Below are 19,240 nucleotides of genomic sequence, written 5' to 3'. Positions count from 1 at the left end.
GAGGGAAGGGGACACTGTTTGGTCTTGAGGGGCTCAGGGGGATCCAGCTCTCCTTTTTAAAAGTTTATTTGTCGAAGGGATCACCTACAGCTAGTCTGACTCTGGATGACAGTGTTAATGTACTGACTCTGCTCGCGGGCCCTGGGACACTCAGTCTCATTCACACCTCAAAAGAAGTGTAACAGCAGTGTCGGGGAGGGAGGGGAGAGGGGGAACGGGACGTGTGAGGCTACATATGGCCAACCTTAGCGTTGTTTATCCAGAGAGTTGTTACAGCTGAGGACCAGGCTCCGTCCGTCCGTCCCCCCCTGTTCCTCATCGTCTCTCATTAATCTAGCAGTATGGTTCTGGCCTGCTTCCCATGATGCAGAGGGAGCAGGTTTGAGTGACCACCCACCCTGAGGAAAAGCATTAGTCTGTCCTCTCGGCCGTCACCTGCTATTGTTTATGCCTCCACTTCATTCTGTCACCATCTTTCAGCTGCTATAAAATAATGAGGGAACTATCTTAATTGATGTTTTCAAAGCCTTGAGATTGATGATCGCCTTAGGGGCGAATGTCTCATGCATTTCTCTCCCCTATATACCTATATAGTACTAATATATCGATACTACCGGCCCGTAAATTATTATTTTATTTCTTACTTCTACTTATTTATTTTTCTCAATGGTTTGGTAGTTGATCATGTTGTCCTTTCCTCTGCTCTTGTCTCCTTTTCCACTCGTGTTACTTCTGCCTTTGCTGCTCTTTGTCCTCTCTATTGGTCTGTCTGCCACCTCCATTTAGGGTAACCTTTAAGGCCACGTGTGCAGTTACAGAGCTCATGTTCAGTTCGAGCTCTTTCCATCGTTGGGAACGAAAAAGGTTGGCTATCAGATAAGCATTAGTCTCCATCCGCCTCTCCCTTTATGCATGAGTTAAGGCACTGACTCTCTGTAGCGGACTGAAACTCTGGTTTCTATGCACCTTTTGGCTGCTGTTTACCTTTGCCGATATGTCTGCTGGCTATACCTCTCATCAGCTTCTGCTAAACATGAAATATTCATGTTCGATTTTTCTTCCCCCTCTGCATTTTTGCATGTGTTACTTTGAAGAAAAGAGGACAGAGATGTTTGCGGTCGTATCTTGGCTTCTCCTAAGGTATACATGGCACAGAAAGTATAAGACACATTAGGTGAGTTGGCTGTGCAGACATTTGAGATCCATTAGCCATTACTCTCTTCAGTCAGTGTTATATCCACATCGCCATTATACTCTAATGTATTGTACTCTCTATTTAGCCAGCCTGATCTCAAAGCTGTAGCTTCACACTCTGGGCCTTTAGCTTTTTATCTATTTAAAACCATCACCCTCTCTCTCCCTCTCCCTACATCCTTTGGTTGTAGCTCCTTGTATCTCAGTCTGAAGGTCAACATTGGGAGGCGGTCAATATTGTGATGCGGCCATCTCTGCTTGCGAATTGGGCAAGAAGTGAGGTTTTTCTTTGCCCCTGCTCTGTTTGCGTTGTGTCACAATTTAGTCCGCTTCCAAGCCACGTCAACAGTGCCAGTAGGGTCATGTTAGAGCTCATTGTCTCCCTGCAGGCAAAGATAACATATCTTCATTCTGATGAATCATTAACAGAAAATTACTTTAAGATGGCCTCTTTCTTTGTAAAGAGTCGTGCTTGGTGATATGTGCTTGCAATCATTATTGGCATATTAGTAAAGTCATTTTCCTGTAAAATTACACGTAAGCTTGTTAAACTGTATTTTTTTGTGAGAAACACTGAATGGAAGCGCAAGCTTTGTTTACAAGAAAAATCCACAGGGCACCTTTTTAATAAGAACAGAATATTATTGGTTGAAGAAAAAAGCGGTTTGAAGATATCATCTTGGTTTTTGGAAACTTGTGATGGAGTTTTTGGATGGATGACAATGGAGACATTGTATAGGCTAAACTAATAAATTAATAAAAAAAAAACTAATCAGTAATTCAAATAATCAGTAGTTGTTGCACTAGATTCTGCTGAAAGTCAGTGTATGATATGAAACCTCATCATCGGATCGAGTTTAAATATGTTTGTATTTTGTAAGCCTGACCAAAGAGCTCTTCCCAAAAGACCAAAAAGAAGCGTTAGTCCTGAGCGTCGTGTTAAAAGTTGTATCTCCCGTCTTCTTTTCTGCCTCACTGTTTCCAGCAGCAGTCACTTCCTGTGGCTAATCATACTTTGATATGCCGTGGCACGAACTCTGGCTGCTGCAGAAACGAACAAACAAGGTACCGGGGGGATCTTCAAGGGACCAAGGCTGTTGTTTTTTGTCTGCTCCGCTGCGATACATTCTCTGAACGCCCACTGTTTTTTCACGGCCTCTCTTTACATTAGACTCTGCCTCCCTGTGAAGAGGAAATTTGGACAGAACTCAGAGAAAAAGAAGTGTGATCTCTTCCACCGCACTCGCAGGGAGATTTAAGGCATCCTGTTAAGCTTAGCTGGAAGGCTCGAGGGGGCAGAGCTACTCGCCAGAGTGCTGACCTTGATTGCATTAAAGGGACAGTATATGGGCTTGATTTCCCCCATATAATACTACGTGTATATAACGTAGATAACGTCAATTATCCAACGATTATCTTTATAAAGTTCTGTTAGAAATAATGAATATAATGTATGGAATGATCCAAAGTTTATCTCCTATCAGACTGTGAAAAATCAATCATTTATTGATTGTAATGCTATCAGATTGATGGTTATAACCCACAGGACTCGTTGTGCTCAGCATAGTATGGCCACTTTTGTATTTTTAATGTTACTCACCTTTAATTAAACCTTGGTTTATGGTGTTACTGATAAACCCTTTGATGGCCATTTTATGTCTGATTTGTGTCTGATGAGTCTTGATGGGTTTTGGTGGTCACTGTTTTATGTCTTCGGGTTGTGACTCCACTCTAATGGGTATCTAGGGTTTTATAAAGGGGGGGGGGGGTGTGTGCACTTCGATAGCTCTCCAGCTTAATGGACAGAACATTTCCATGCAAAGGTAATGATGCCCTGTCTCATTTTTCCACCAGGCCTCTAAATGGAGAAGTGATGTTTTTTGTAAGTGACTAGCTCACACCATTCTCATGCCGAATCTTGTACTTTTCACACTTGGCTTGATGGAGCTCGACTAAAGAACCGGCATATTATGATAGGTATGTAGAGGGTATGGGGATGTATATTGAGTTTGATAAGGGGTTTTTCTCCCGGAGTAAAGCATCCTGCTGTTGCCAGCTCTGTCTGTCACTGTCATCCACTCCTCTGCTCTTGGATCGCTTCCCTTCCATCAGCTTGCTTTTTTCCCTTTTCCCATTTTTGGTCTCGAAACTGTTCAGAATTTGAGGGAAATAGAAGGCGACTGTCCCCTCGGGTGATGGCTTCACTCGTATGCAGTCACACAGTCCACCTGAACTGAATTGTGGATTGGCTCGCTTCAAGACTTTGTTGTCACTCACATTCTAACTATTGATTGTGTGGAAGCTGCGTGAGCGAGGGATTTTTTGTTTGTTTGTGTGTTGTGTTTGCGCACACAGGGGTTATGTGTGTGTGTGTGTGTGTGTGAGAGAGAGAGAGAGAGTGTAGGGGGGAATTGGCAGCTCTAACTTTGTGTAGGTGAATGCAAGGACTACTTTGGAGTGAACTTTTTGAGTGCTGGCACTGGCAGTATACACACATCTCCCACACACCACTAAACCCACACAACAAAAGAATATGTTTGTTCTATAGGAGCTGATGCGGCGCTCCCAGATTTTAACATTATTTCCTTCTCTCTCGCTGTTTTTCTAGGTCAGGAGATTTGATCCTAAGGGAATGGTGCTGCTGAGATGACCTGCGTGACCTTACTTTCCTCAAGAGATCATTCTCCAATCAAAAGAGTGGAGGGAAAACTATCTGGGACATGGTTGGCAGGTTCACATGATGGACAGGTGATGGACTCTTCCATCATCTTTCTCCACCAGTGACTCGGCCTGCCAGCCCTCCCTCTGAGGCACAAGTGTGTACCAGCAGTCCAAGGCCCCCTATTTCTCTGCCATGGTGACATAAGCAGCGCTGCAATATGAGGGAGAGCCAACGTGAGACCGTCTCGTTTCTTTCTCCAGTAGCTGCTGCAGCTGCTATCTTAACACTGTTCGTATTTAGCTCCATAACAAGACTGACTTTGTGGTGAATAATCCCTGCTCGCCATTTCCTATCCACCCGGAGAGAGACCGTCCCCAAGGCGTGTTGCTGGACCGGTGGGGCGGAGCGGCGTGGTGCGAGACGATGCTGGGATGTGTGACACGAGTCCGTCGGCTGGTCCGTCTCCTCCCCCTGCAGACCTCCCTCCTCCTCCTCTTTCTCTTCTGCACCGTCAGCGTCTTCATCTCTGCCTACTTCCTCTATGGCGTCAAGCGGGAGCTGGAGCCGTCGGGAGGGGGCGTATCTGGGGCCGACGGAGCGTCCGCCGACTCCGATGACCCGAGGGTCACTCCGTCCCGGCTACTACCTCTGCGAAGCGTCTCAGGGGGCCCCGGGGGGGATCCCGGAGGGGCCAGGACAGATCCTGTGGTTCTGGTGTTTGTGGAAAGCCAGTATTCTCAACTGGGTCAGGAGATTGTGGCCATCTTGGAGTCTGGCCGGTTCAGGTACAGGACTGAGATCTCCCCCGGTAAAGGGGACATGCCCACATTGACAGACAAAGAGAGAGGGCGTTTCACACTGGTGATATATGAGAACATTCTCAAGTATGTAAACTTGGACGCCTGGAACCGAGAGCTGCTGGACAAGTACTGTGTGGAATATGGAGTGGGCATCATTGGCTTCTTCAAGGTTAGGACAACACCACACTCCCTCTGCCTCCCTCCCTCCTCTCCCTCCTCTCACTCACACCTTCTGCCCTGTCCATCTGGCTATGCCGTCTCTAAGGAGATGGGATTCGCAGGGTTGGAAAGACCTGCCTGGTTCAATATCACTCAGTCCCACTGCACTGTTTCTCTTATGTTCTGTGTATTTCTTGTTTTTCTTTATTCTGCAATCTGTTCTCCTTCACTCTTCTTACCCAGGCTGTTCTTTATTTTTTCTAGTTTTCTCTCCTTTGTTTTTAGTTTCTATAAAGTCTTCAGACTCTGTACCTCTTTCTTCCTCTCTCTCTCTCTCTCTCTCTCTCTCTACTCCTCATCTCTCTCTCAGTAATCCCTAGCTGAGCCTGTTTGCCCAAGGCCTGTTTTCAGGTCTTATGGTTTTAATCACCATCTCTGAGCCATGGAAAGAATATAGAAGGAGATGTGGAGGCATGGATGGTGGTGTAGGTGAAGGTTAGGAAAGGAAGCCTGGTGGGATTTACTGCCTATTGGGAAAGGAGGAAGTAGGGCGAGGGTGTGCATCCCAATGACCAGGACACACAACACTGCTGCTCTGAACCAAACTGTTTGCAGTAACAAATATCGGTATGCCAGATTTGAGCTTCTTGCATACATCTGCATTGGCATGTATGTTGATATAGATAACAAGTAATTGCTGTACAAAAATGTGCAAGTTATTTTTGAGGTAATTAAGGATACTATTAAGCGGGTCGTCTTAGCAGGAACATTTTCAACTGTGAATTGTTGCCTTTAGTACATACCATGTTCAAAGGAACCCTATTGTTCATGTTATGTAAAGTATTTGTTTTTGTTTTATTTTAATACTTTTACCTACATTAATGGGGTCTGTGGGGCCTAAAAACCACCAGGAGAGAAAGTTGGTGTCAACAAAACCCAAGAATGAAAGAATATCTGCTGATGTTTTTCTTAATGCTCATATACAGTTATTTGCCTAAACAAAAAATCCAGTATTTGTGGGAGCTCTAGTTTGCAGGACACACAGTGCATGTCAGCGTTAACTTGTTAACTTTCTGTATCCACACACACACACACACACACACACACACACACACACAGTGGTACAATTTTTAGTAAGGCTTAACTAAATGTGCAGGAGAAAGTGGGACTTATGAATCTGTGGCAGTAGAGATGTGAGAGAATTGGAGAATGACAAATGTAGGAGGGGAAATTTCAATGAATAATCACTGAACCCTCAGTCTTTGAATCTTAGAGGACACAGCAGGAGGTTATTTCATTTTGACTGCAATCTCAGAGCATAGCAGATTGAGCATAGCAGGTAGAAGCTGCCTCATGCCTTCACGTTTGAGTAGGCCTGACATTCCTTATTTCACACATGATTGGAGAAATTGGGGAATTATATCCAATACATTTCTGTCTTCATCACTGTGGTGTATGATGAATCTGTGTGATTTCTCTGACTCTCTCTCTTTCTCTCTGTTGATCAGGCCAATGAAAACAGTCTGCTCAGTGCACAGCTGAAAGGCTTCCCCCTCTTTCTTCACTCCAACTTGGGTCTGAAGGACTGCACAGTCAACCCCAAGTCCCCCCTGCTCTTTATCACTCGATCCGGGCAGCCGCTGCCAGGTCCTCTCCCAGGGGATGACTGGACCGTTTTCCAGTCCAACCACTCAACATACGAGCCCGTGTTGCTGGCCAAGACCCAGTCGGCGGAGAGCATTGCATCGATGGGGCAGAACGCCGCTCTGCTCCCGTCAGTGGTGCAGGACCTGGGGCTCCATGATGGTATCCAGAGGGTCCTGTTTGGCAACAACTTGGTGTTCTGGCTGCACAAGCTGGTGTTTGTGGACGCTGTGGCCTTTCTGACGGGAAAGAGGCTCTCGTTGTCCTTGGAACGCTATATCCTGGTGGATATAGATGACATCTTTGTGGGCAAAGAGGGCACTCGCATGAAGGTGCCCGATGTAAAGGTGAGGTTTTTTTGCATTTGTTTCAGAGTGGAAAAACTTTGTCAGAATAGAAACCGAACCCACTTATGTATTCATCAACAGCCCTTTGCCAAAATGTAAAAATTGCTTTACACGTAGCATGTGCTACCCCTCTGCCAGTCATACAGAAACCCCTTCTTCTTGCTCCTCTTCTCCTCTTGAATGCGTTTGTCCCAGTAGGCCGCTCAAAGCTGACAGGCCCCACTGCTCACACTGTCACAGAAGCTCCACAGCAATGAATATTTCAGGGGCCCAGAGACGTACAAAGAATGTTGAAAAGCTCCTTGCTTGCGTCCCCTCAGAGCAGAACAGACCCCCCTCACATGTGGAGGCAGAGGGTATAAGAAAACATTATGGAAGAAGCATCAAGGCCGCCACACTGGCAGCGCAACAGCAAGCTTTTAGGAACGACTCGCACTCTGACAAGTTGGAGAAATCTGAGAGAGTGAGAGAGGGTGTGTGCTGGGAGTCTCATCCAGCATGGAGATCAAATGAAACAAACACCCGAATCAGAGGAGAGAAAAATATCAAACAGAATGAAGGAGAGGAGTGATGCAACTGGGAGTGGATTTTGGATGTTTACCGATAGAAACTTGCAGAATAAAATATGTATGTGGGCATGCGTGCGCCTGGGTGTTCACGCTTCCTCATTAATGCGCTCGTGCACCAGTGTGAGCACAATGTGTATTGACTCATTCTCCTTTCCTCCCACTGTTTAAGGCCCTGCTGGAGACACAAAGGGAGCTGCGCACTCATGTGCCCAACTTCACCTTCAATCTGGGCTTCTCAGGGAAATTCTTTCACGCTGGTAAGAAGCAGCCTCTGAAGACAACCTTTGCTACTGTGAACTCGAGTACAGATATGGGCATGCATGGAGATAACACTTTTTAAGATTGTAAAGTTTTGATTCACGTTATTTTAATTTTTCTACCCCTCTTCTTCTCGTTCTTGCCCTGGCTTTATTTCTTCTCCTGTTTATCTCCCACATGCTTTACTCTAATGTTTAAACTTTTTCTCTCTGACTTTCATTTCCTCCTTTCTTATCACTGACCCCATTTCACCTTTGCCTCTTCTTTGTCTCTGTCCATTTTTATCTCCTCAATTTCCTCTTCGCCCATCACCCATCGTTTTTCTGTTAACCTCTTCGTCTCCCTTCGTCTCCTCTCTCCTTTCCTGTCCGACTGCCTCCCCTTCTCTGTCATGTCAGGATCCGATGAAGAGGACCTGGGAGACGACCTGCTGCTTTCCTATGTGAAGGAGTTCTGGTGGTTCCCTCACATGTGGAGCCACATGCAGCCCCATCTATTCCACAACCAGTCCGTGCTAGCCGAGCAGATGTTGCTCAACAAGAAATTTGCCATGGTGAGTCACATGGGGCGAAGGTCAGATCACAGCTTTGTGTGAGCACTGTGATCAGAGCTGCCCTTGTTTATCCCATCTTCCTTGTTCAAATAGGCAGTCCTAGGAAATATGTTTATGCTATGCTAAATAAGTTATAATCTGTAAGATTTCAGTCCTGGTTGATGTAAGTGTGGTTTCATGCTACTGTAAACACTACTTGAACAGCTACTTTTTCAGGAATACAACAGAAGAGCGTCTGGTGTATCTGTTTACAGTGCAGCCAAACAAATGTATGTTGTCATAATTAAGAAGTCAGTCAGAAATAATGAACTGTGATCAGCTTTCGTGATGTTTTCCACTCAGCAGGTGGACACCGTGGAGTTGGCTATCTTGCTCGAGTTGGAGGTGTCGCCTGCAGCTCCTAATCTAACAGCTCACTGTGGCTATTAAAAATGATCCGTTGACAGAAATATGATGGTCTGAATTTGTTGACACATTTCTGACTCGAATTTGACTCTAATTGCAACGACTAACACGAGTTTCCTGCGGCTGCTTCACAATAAAATCCACACAGTGTTTCACCTGTTGCACACATTTAATGTAAAGCAGCAGCAGGAGGATGCTCTGTTTGCGTTAGCAGCAACTTAATACGGATCTGATACAGCTGTAAGAGAGCGAACGGTAAACAGTGCCAAAATTGCGTCGTTCTACTGTGAATCCCTTGGGCAATGAGGCAATCTGAATCCATTGGAGGAATGGTGGACCCTGCCACTACCTACTATGTAGAGATAACTAAGACAGAAATATGCTAACATAAATGGTATAAAAAATGGGGTTGGATTTCATTAATTGCAAGGCTTATATTGTAACTTTAGTATGGAACTTGATGGGTGTTTGTGAACCTTGCCTTCTTTTCATTCTATTTTCATCTTTCCTCCTAACTCTCTCTCTCTCGAACTTTCATCCTCTAGGAACATGGGATCCCCACCAACATGGGCTATGCGGTGGCCCCCCACCACTCTGGCGTTTACCCTGTCCACATGCAGCTGTACGACGCCTGGAAGAAGGTCTGGGGCATCAAGGTGACCAGCACAGAGGAATACCCACACCTGAAGCCTGCCCGCTTCCGGCGAGGTTTCATCCACAGCGGCATTAGTGTAAGACCACTTCTCATACACACCATAAGGCCTCATTATCTTGTTACCTCTGGCCCATTGCTTTCCCTCCACTCAGCTTCTCAGCATCCACTAGCCTTTCAGCCAATAATCCCTCTCAGGGTTCTCTTTCACCATTTACATATGCTGTCCTTCATTCATTAATTATCGCTCCATCTACACCACCTCCAGTTCTTTTATATTTATTCTTCTATCATGGCCAACAGTATCTCTCCATCCTGGATTTTTCCATCATCCTCCTTTCCTATCTGCCTCTATTTTTCTTAAGTTTTGTCCCCAAACATGCTGATCGGAATCCATAGAGGCAACGGACGTCCTGAGAAAGGCAGTCATTTAATTATGGTTTCTGGGCTGTTGTAGTCCTCTACAGAGTGGGAGATGATAACATAGTCAAGTGAACCAGTCTTGCATTAGACACCTGTCTGAGTAGTGCTGCCTAGCAGGCCTCAGCACCATAATGAAGACCGACATCTCTGGCAACAGCATAGCAAATGCCTGCACATAACCAATCACTGAATTGTCAACACCCAGAAAAACTGCACTTTATTCAGCTCCACAGCGCTAGCCAGTGCTGAATAATATAGTTATGAGAGCAGAATTAAAGTTGAAAAGATTACATTCAAGAAGGTCAAAAGAAGGAAAAAATCTTATCTGTTTCTTTCCCAGGTTGACCTTCACCACTGATAGAAAACAGTGCAGCCTCAGTCCAGTTCCTTTGTAGTGTTGGCATTCACTCGGCCTGTGTGGTCTCAGAGCTATATTTCCGTCCTTGAGATAGTGCAGTCTGAATGGACAGTCTCCACTGCTTACTGATGATTGATATTCAGTTCCCCAGACACTCCAAACTGTAAATGCATTTCCATGAATTTCCATATAGACTCAGTGTGAATAAGAGGTTTGCTTTGGCTAGATGAGCTGCATAATATGAATGTTATTGAAAGCAAACAATGTGTGGGGTAACTGCCTGGAGTACTGACAGCTCCGCTCTCAGTGGAGGGCTGATGGTGTGTGTGTTTGTGTGAATGCATTTCTTCTTCTTTTTGTTGTGTATGTGTGTATTCCCCCCCCCCACCTTGTTTTTGCCCTTTTGGTTTGGTGACTTTGGTTTGGTGAAACTGTGTTTCTTTTTTTTTTTTGTTTCCCAGGTGCTGCCCAGGCAGACGTGTGGTCTTTTCACACACACCATCTTCTATAAAGACTACCCAGGCAGTCCAAATGAACTGGACAAGCTCATCAATGGAGGAGAGCTCTTCCTCACTGTTCTACTGAACCCTGTGAGTCAAATACACATCCACACAGCACAGCTTTGGTCTTGCACACTTGGAAACCCATTTAACTGGTGGTATAAATTGAAATATCAACGAGGGACAGGACAATGACTAGTCAGTGACTCACGCAGTGATGTCGGTGTCGTGCTTTCTCTTTTTACACTACTGTGAGAGCTTCTTTTATTGGAGCCGAAATGCTGAAATGTTGAAAATTTCTCAGATTCAGTGTCTGACTTTTTAAAACCAAGCCATGTCCAAACTGTGGAATAAGCAACATTTGTTCAAGCAATGTCATCATTGTTTGCTCTCTCCATTTATGTATCCATTTCACTTTTTCTTAAAGAACAAATGTTGAAGTCTGAAAGGAAAGTATTCAATTGCTGTCAGTTGTTTTAAGTGCCCTAACAGTGACCCTGCCTCAGTTAAAGAATGGGTGCACAATTATTCAAGTCTTATAATAGCCAGGCGTTAATATGAACATTGCAACAAGTTTTGCTAGTTGTAATCACGCCTACTGTTCATTATGGCCCTTAAGATATTTATTCCCAAAGCGACAGTGTAAAAAATCCATAGTCCTTGTTTTCTGTAAAAACTTCTATTCCGAAGTTTATCTGATACTAACATGAGGCTTCAGCAGTCTGGGTTAGACAAATCAAGTGGGTATGTTCTAAAGTTACTGTCTTTTTACTACAAAATCAGTGTCATCTCTGTGTTATTGTGCCCTGACCATGGCTCGGCAAGAAAAGACCGTCCAAAGGGAAATTTTGACTAAATATAAAAAAAAAGCTATCTGACTCAAGCTTGATTTGACTCAGCCTGTTGACGCTTCATATTGAATTTAGATGAACTTAGGAATGTATTTTTCCAAAGAATGAGGACTGTGGACTTTGTCCTCCATTGCTTACATTGAAAGAGTGTCATGAGGGTGACAGTCTTTCAATGTAACGGACAGGAGAAATTATAAAATTATTTATAATTTCAATTATTTATAAAATGCAAAGGCAATTATCAGATTTTAGAAGCCAGAACAATCAAATGTTTGGCATTTTCATTTTGTTGACAAATCAATTCATACACTAATTGTTTCAGCTCCAGCTAAATTCATATCATGGTGCATATTTCTAATAGTGTGCCATTTACAGTTTATACAACCCATCCCCAAGTTAAACCATATTGAGTTAACCTCCATCCCCTTTTAATAAATCTAACTCTGCCTGTTGCCCGTTGCCTTCCCATTCACAGATTAGTATCTTCATGACCCATCTGTCCAACTATGGGAATGATCGCCTCGGCCTCTACACATTTAAAAGCCTGATGATGTTCGTCCAGACGTGGACCAACCTGAAGGTGCAGACCCTGCCTCCTGTCCAGCTGGCTCAGAAATACTTCAGCCTGTTCCCCTCTGAGAGAGATCCACTCTGGCAGGTAAGAATAAAATATTGATGATGTTTTTTTATTCATGTATTTGTTACATTTTTATTTGTTTGGCAGTAAAGCCAAAATTTGCATTCAGTAGTAATTTTTTTGACAGCTTATATTCCAGTAATGTAATGCTGCAATAACAACACAATATAGCGGTACCCCAAACACCTCGTATCCCTTTAAAATACGATATTATACAGTAATAGCTTGGATCCTTTGCAGTACATACCACATACAGACGCAGCTGCTTGTGTATGACTTCAGTAATGAGTCATTGTTTTATCGGTGGATGGAGAGCAATGTCATAACCCATGCAGTCATATTTTATTAAATGTATTTCCTTTGTTAACTCCAGTGCCTGACAAACATTTTAGTAAACAAAGGTTAACTTGCTTTCTCTTTTTATTTTTTTTCATTTACATATTTGTTAGAATTCTGTTGCAACCATGCTTAAAACAAAGGACTGTTTATCTTTTTGTGGCTACAGGATCCTTGCGAGGACAAAAGGCACAAGGACATCTGGTCCAAAGAGAAAACATGTGACCGCTTCCCCAAACTGCTTGTCATCGGGCCTCAGAAGACAGGTGAGACGCAGTACTTCAACACCCCCTACAGGAGGAATTTGGAAATGATTTAATCTGAAGTTTGTCACTCAGTTCAAAGCAGATGTGTCATGTTTTGAGTGGAATGAATGAGGTTGTGCTTATTTCTTTGAAAATCAGAGATAGTAGTAGTAGATTGTGATTTATTTTTAAGGTGCCACAGTTACCTGTAGTTCCCTTTTTACATTGTTCATCTTCACTGTACCTATAATGGGAAACACACTCCCTCAAACCTCGTTCAAAAGTTATTTTCTTCCGCCTTATCTTTTCCTTCTTGTCAATACTGTTCTTTCTTTTCCCTCTCAGGGACGACTGCGCTCTACCTTTTTCTTGGCATGCACCCTGACCTAACCAGTAACTACCCCAGCAAAGAGACCTTTGAGGAGATCCAGTTCTTCAATGGGCACAACTACCACAGAGGCATTGACTGGTAAGAAACCTCACAGATAAACCTCAGTAACATAACAGTGCTGCGCAGCAGTTGGCTACCAACCACATTTAACCAGCCATACATTCAGAAATATCCCTGTTATATAATTACTGGGTTTATTTGCATGATTTTATGGGTAATGTTTCCTTTGGTTTGAGTTTTTACTTGTTGTTTTTTACGTTAAATTTGGTGAGTCAATCTTCTTCACTAACTCTTCAATCTAGTACATAACCTAAGGCATTGCTGGTGACAGTATTGTCAGCATTTGGAATTAGAATTTCAGGAGAAATATTGTGCAAAGCATTTAAAGTTACAAAAACATGAAATAACAGTTAAAAAACATTTCCCATTAAATTGCAAACCCCGAGATGGCAGGGGTGTTTTTATTTAATGCAAATTAAATTAAGAATCAAAATGCAAATGATGTCAAGACAACAACAAGAAATCAACTCATTAATAAATTTCCTAAGAACAAGACCATTAACACAGTATACACATATTTGGTTAGAAATTAGTTTAATTGATTTAAAAACCTGCATCAATGAGAAGCTTCATGCATCACAGCATAAAGAGTCCAACACTAAATTGACTTGGCAGGAAATGTATGTGAGTGGGCTGCACAAATATTAACATTGTGCAGTGTTGCTAGATGTTTTTTTTTAACACGCTGTTGCACATGGCCAATCACCCACACAGCACACAGAGAAATTCTCCTTATCTGCGGAGAGCAAATTGGACCAGATCAACTATGGCTGCTTGTAACACATTGTATATTTGTGTTCGCTGTGTTTGTGTGTTAGGTATATGGAGTACTTCCCTTTGCCCTCCAACACCAGTTCAGACTACTACTTTGAAAAGAGTGCCAACTACTTTGACTCTGAGGTGGCTGCTCAGAGGGCTGCAGCTCTCCTGCCCAAAGCCAAGATCATCACCATCCTCATCAACCCAGCGGACAGAGCTTACTCTTGGTACCAGGTCAGTCACAGGCAACCCTAAAGCAGAGAAACATCTAATAATGTTAACTTTGTTAACTGTAACGTTTGTGGGATTTCACACCACCCAGTGCTTTATTCATCTCTGTACAGGCTCCTTTAAATAAAAGTCACTGTAATATAATTAGGAAGTTATTTTAGACGTTTCCTCCTCACTTCTCTTGTCTGCCCACAGCACCAAAGAGCCCATGATGACCCAGTGGCATTGAAATACTCCTTCCATAACGTCATCACTGCAGGCCACGACGCTCCAGTCAAACTACGGGTCCTCCAGAATCGCTGTCTGGTGCCAGGCTGGTACGCCATCCACTTGGAGCGCTGGCTCAACTACTATCACTCCAGCCAGGTACCGTGGGTGTATTCATGCACATAATGGTGGGCAGTATACAATAAGTGGACGAATACCAATGTTAAGTGTTTCAGACCAGCCAAGTTAGCTCAAGTCGGGATGTAAATCAAGCTTTATAGCTGGCAGGCATGTATTGTTTTCCAGCACGGTTTGAGGTTAAGGGGGTTTGTTTACTCTTTTGCACAGACCGTACAGCACTGTTTAAATGCAGCTGACCATGAGTCAACTGAACTGCAGTCAGTGCAGTCAGCATTTCTTCATCTCTGTTAAAAAAACAAACATCCAGCAGCAGGTCATTTGATTTAGACTTCATTGTGGTAATAATAAAAAGAAAATGAGTATTTTTGAATCAGCAACAATTTAACACATTGAATTTTTTGATTTTTTGTGATGACGACGTGACATTTGTTACTGTTTGTGTGTCTCACCCAGTTGTTAGTATTGGATGGACAGATGCTTAAGACTGAGCCTGCTTCAATCATGGACAAAATCCAGAAGTATTTGGGCCTGGCCAACATCATCAACTACCACAAGATCCTAGCGTGAGTACCATCCTTCATTTTAAGTCACTCACTGTATAATATTTTTTAACTGCCGAGCTTGAATGAATTCACAGACTGCTACATAGCTTTAGAGTCCACAGATTACATCAGTTGTTTGAAGCTGGCAGAGAGCAGTCACTGTACACCACATTTGTATGCAACAAAACCAGTTCTGAAACAAGTTTCAGGTGTTCAGCAAACAATACAAGGAAGATGCGTAGGACTTAATTTTATTCATTTGGCAGAAATCAGATTCTGCTCTTGTTTTTGTGTAGAAATTAACAATCCATTGCAAGGCTTTGTTCTTTTTAGACTTTAGGGTGAAAAAGCAGACTATGAATCGCAGATCCCTGGTTCTAGTCTGCCTGCAGCCTTTTCTTACATCTTTCTCTCCCTTGTTTGTCTGGCATCTTATAAAGACATAAAATGGCCAAAATACATTAATTAAATTTTTTTTTTTAAGATGTAACTTTTCAGAGATGTGTGATTGATAACATTCTTTTATGTTATTATTATGTTCAGATTCGACCCTAAAAAAGGCTTCTGGTGTCAGCTGTTGGAGGGAGGGAAAACCAAGTGTTTGGGAAAGAGTAAAGGGCGCAGGTACCCTGACATGGACCCTGAGGTATGATATATTTCCAAGAATTTTGCTATAAGAAATACATTTTACCTATACATTGTTTCATTTTCACAATTTTTTAGCATATTCTTGTACATGTGATTTCATCTTGCCTCTTTTTTTCCCTCCTTCAGTCCCAGGGTTTCCTCAGGGAATACTATAGGGATCACAACATTGAGCTGTCCAAGCTGCTCTACAGGATGGGTCAGCCACTGCCCAGCTGGCTCAGAGAAGAGCTGGTCCACACCAGGTAGCAGCACCACAGGAGGAGCCCACAGCTCCACACACTGAACCACAGCTCGACCCTGCTGGGGGACACTGGCCGAGTGGCCTGAAATGTTGAAGATCCCAAATAGTTTTGAAAGAGACATATATGGAGATATGAGCTTGGGATGCCCAACTAGAACTCAAAACTTAACCGCGATCTTCCCAAATCAACAGGACAACAGTGGGTGATGAGCAAGAAGAGAGCACAGTTGCTTTCAGCAGCTGGTCGCTCTCCCCTCTCTCCCTTTCGAGATGGCGTTACTCCCCTGCAGGACGAAAACCAGGACCGTGGAAGCCCTAATGATGGCCTCCACTGATGCCTGAAGAAGAAGGAAAGGCGCAGTAATGCACAGGAGCGACCTTCAGTGACTTGATAATCACACCCCTGCTCTCCTTAATCAAACCTTCCCTTCTTCGCATGAACTTCATCTTGAAAAATCAAAAGGAAGGAAAAAAAAAGTCTGGCGTTTTAGCAGTCTTGACAGTTTTAGCTCTGGGAAAGAGGTGGAGGAGATGAACACAACATCACCTGTGTCTCCTATCTATGAAGTTGTGGAGCAGATTTAACCAGGCAACATAACATTGACTAAATGAACGACAGCCTGATTGACAGAGAGACATTGGTTTTAAATGCCTTTGACATAAGTGAAGTGTTTGTATGAGAGGAGAATGGGACATCTGGAGTCTTGACTCAGGCTGCATGTTGTAGCCTCATTTGATAGGCCTTGGTAGAATCTAGTTATTGCATTTACAAGTGCCAGGACAGAATCTTCATTAAAATATTACCACATGGACTTTTGAGGGTTCTTTTTTTTTTCTTTTTTTTTTTTTAAAGATTTATGTTTTGTTTTCTTTACTTGGATTTTGTTTTAACGTTTCTATAATGCTGATGGCAATGCATTATTGTAGAATGTACCAAAACTAAACATCTTAGCTCAGTTTTTCTCGTATAGGCCAGATGTACAGTAGACTGGTTTGTTTAACTGTTCTGCTCAGCCTCCTCTGTAGTCAGTTCCATGACTGTTAAATTGGCTAAAGCAGGAACAGTAGGATAGATGTTGAAAGCACAATATTTAAGGCACTCAAGTGAACATCGATTCTGAACAGAACAGGTTACTGGAAAGCACACTAACAAAATGGATCCTGCTACAATCTGTGAAGAAGATCATAAGCTAGCTACTGTATGTTTAATTAAACACTCTGGTCCGAGAGATTCAGATAGTGTACAGAACAAGATTGTGCATTTCAAATCTGTTTTCAGCATCGTTTGTTGTTTTTTTCAAAACTGTATATTTTGTCTTATATTTTGTGTCATTTCATTTAATAGGCGAGTTTAAGTTTGGGCAGGGGAGGTGGGCGGGGGGGATAAGCTGTCTCTGGGAAAAACGTTTAAAGTTGCCAGGAAAACCAACAGTATGCCCAGTGAGACCATACGGACATTTGGTTGTCGGTCAAGGTGTTACCACTGCAACTAGATGTCAAGCATAGATAACAAAAAGCTGCTCTTATTGCAATAGTTTTGTACAATGTTCTGATGTAATAACAATGCACATGTCGGTCCTTTTATTTCCAGACTTTGTAATGTACATAATCGAAAAAACCCTCGGTAGACCTAAATTATTGAATGTGTGAATTGGGTTTACACTCTCCATCAGCCCATTCCCATAGTGTGAAATGTCAGTGCTGTACTGAGGGGAGTTTGGATTATTTCATTGTGCGGAAATGTGTCGCTAAGATTGTTTCCTCTCATGTCCTCTCACTGCCAACTATTGTACACAGGTACTGAGTCTCTCCATATAAAGTATTAAGTGATAACACATAACAGCAATGATGGTACTAATCTCCTGGACTGTATGATAAAGATTTGTAATTGTTGTCAATAATTTTTACAGTGTAACTAATATTGTCGGTGCTTTTTAATTTGCAAATAAAACACCACTGTATTTTTCAGTAGTTGGATCTTTTTTCCCTCCTTTCTCCTACTTATATCTATTAACAGAACAAATCAATTTTTATTTAATTGTGCGTCACAAAGCAGGAAGATGGCAAGTGCTTTTGTGCAGAGATTTCTGGGAACTTGGACTGTCTGGCTTGAATACGACCAGAAACCACATTGGTTTGTCTTTTGGTTTCACTTCATAGTGAGGTACTTTCGAGAAGAAAGCAACCTGAATATCTCTAATAATCACATGAAGCATAAACCTATTCAGCAACAAAATAAGACTTTTGTTGTTGTTTGTCCTTCTGATGTTTCACCCAGTCCAAGGTAGATTAACATGTGGCTCATGTTACCTTAGTTTTAATTCCTTGTTGGGAAAACACCAAAAATGTACCAAAGAAAATGTCTTCGCCTATTGCTACAGGAAGTAAACAGAGGCCAGCAATTTAATATAAGATGAACTGCTACACGTAAAAATAAAATAAATACATTTTCATGGTTTCTACTGACTAATATTTCAGAATAAGAGCATTTTATTATTGTTAAATGTATTAGTGCTCTATTATTGTTGGTATTAGAGGTATAGTACTTTTGTTTACTTTTTGCCTTTATTGATTGCTTCTTTCTTTTCCCTGTAAAGCACTTAGTGTAAAGCACTAATAGGAAAACATAAACTATGTATATATAGCCTATATATACATACAAATAAAGCTTAAAATATTCTCAAGTAATACTACTTCTCTAAGTAATAATACATGTACAGTAGTATTTTAAAAACACCTATTAGTAGTATTAAACCTACTTTAACCGAATACACCATGCTAGCTTAGTTAGAGTAAGCATAAACAATAGAAAATACCATATAATAAACAAGTGCAGGTCTTAAATTCACCATGCTCCTTCACTATTGTCTGCCTCTATCAACAAGTGATGATGATAATCTGACCAATCACAGCTCGCACGCTCTCACAGCGGCACTGAGCCACCTCCCCAGCGCTTTTAAGACGGGGGGGACTTTCCACATCCCTTCACCTTTCTCGGGAACCTGTCTGGTTGTCCTTCCTTATTTGACCATTTATCTCCTTGAACAGCTGTGCTCAGTGTATTTTGTTGCTTTGAAGCGGCTGAGAGAAACTTCTCGAACAGATGGCCCACTCTCCAGAAGATGCACCCCTGGCCACAGGGAGTCTGGCAGGCAGCGATGAAGCCCTTGTTCTCTCTGGAAGACCAAGAGGGTGAGAGGAGCTTACTTTATAAATGTATACTCATAACAGCAGCTGTTTGCTCACTAGGAGCTGATGAGCTTATGTTTGCTGATAAAGTACTTGCTCCTCTATGTACAGCTTGGTTTTACTCAAACACTTAAAACTTAAAATGTTTATGTATCACAGTTCAAGTTATTTAGTGCACTTATTGACATTATGCATTTGTTTGAATTGTGTTTATATATTCTGTTATTCCTAAATGGGA

The 19,240-nt window shown here is 42.5% G+C and overlaps 2 protein-coding genes across 2 annotated transcripts in view; both read left to right on the top strand.

Annotated features, from left to right (window-relative positions):
• The first annotated feature begins 777 nt into the window (after positions 1 to 777).
• Positions 778 to 17,784, top strand: ndst1a (N-deacetylase/N-sulfotransferase (heparan glucosaminyl) 1a). Its single transcript, XM_035669955.1, has 15 exons — positions 778 to 864; positions 3,803 to 4,825; positions 6,324 to 6,806; positions 7,545 to 7,632; positions 8,032 to 8,186; positions 9,137 to 9,322; positions 10,486 to 10,614; positions 11,851 to 12,033; positions 12,518 to 12,614; positions 12,939 to 13,062; positions 13,863 to 14,037; positions 14,230 to 14,400; positions 14,836 to 14,945; positions 15,468 to 15,570; positions 15,699 to 17,784. The coding sequence occupies exons 2-15, from the start codon at positions 4,280 to 4,282 to the stop codon at positions 15,816 to 15,818; spliced, it is 2,670 nt and encodes an 889-aa protein (XP_035525848.1). The 5' UTR covers positions 778 to 864; positions 3,803 to 4,279; the 3' UTR covers positions 15,819 to 17,784.
• A 1,001-nt stretch (positions 17,785 to 18,785) lies between these two features.
• cd74a (CD74 molecule, major histocompatibility complex, class II invariant chain a) overlaps positions 18,786 to 19,240 on the top strand; it is a 5,904-nt gene continuing 5,449 nt past the window's right edge. The window contains exon 1 of the mRNA XM_035669956.1: positions 18,786 to 19,005. Coding sequence (XP_035525849.1) covers positions 18,917 to 19,005 — 89 coding nt within the window. The 5' untranslated portion in view covers positions 18,786 to 18,916. The remainder of the gene's footprint in view (positions 19,006 to 19,240) is intronic.

Source organism: Morone saxatilis, unplaced genomic scaffold, assembly GCF_004916995.1.
Source record: "Morone saxatilis isolate NCDOM2014 unplaced genomic scaffold, NCSU_SB_2.0 Contig22, whole genome shotgun sequence".
In the NCBI taxonomy this organism is placed as follows: Eukaryota; Metazoa; Chordata; class Actinopteri; family Moronidae; genus Morone; species Morone saxatilis.
Note: the sequence above shows the minus strand (reverse complement) of the source record. Positions and strands in the feature narration are given on the sequence as shown.

Excerpts from the sequence above, each read along its gene's own strand:
- ndst1a (XM_035669955.1), top strand. The coding sequence starts at position 4,280 with ATGCTGGGATGTGTGACACGAGTCCGTCGGCTGGTCCGTCTCCTCCCC. Across the intron at positions 9,323-10,485 it reads TCATCCACAGCGGCATTAGT|GTGCTGCCCAGGCAGACGTG; the intron begins GTAAGACCACTT and ends TTTGTTTCCCAG. Across the intron at positions 14,401-14,835 it reads ACTACTATCACTCCAGCCAG|TTGTTAGTATTGGATGGACA; the intron begins GTACCGTGGGTG and ends TGTCTCACCCAG.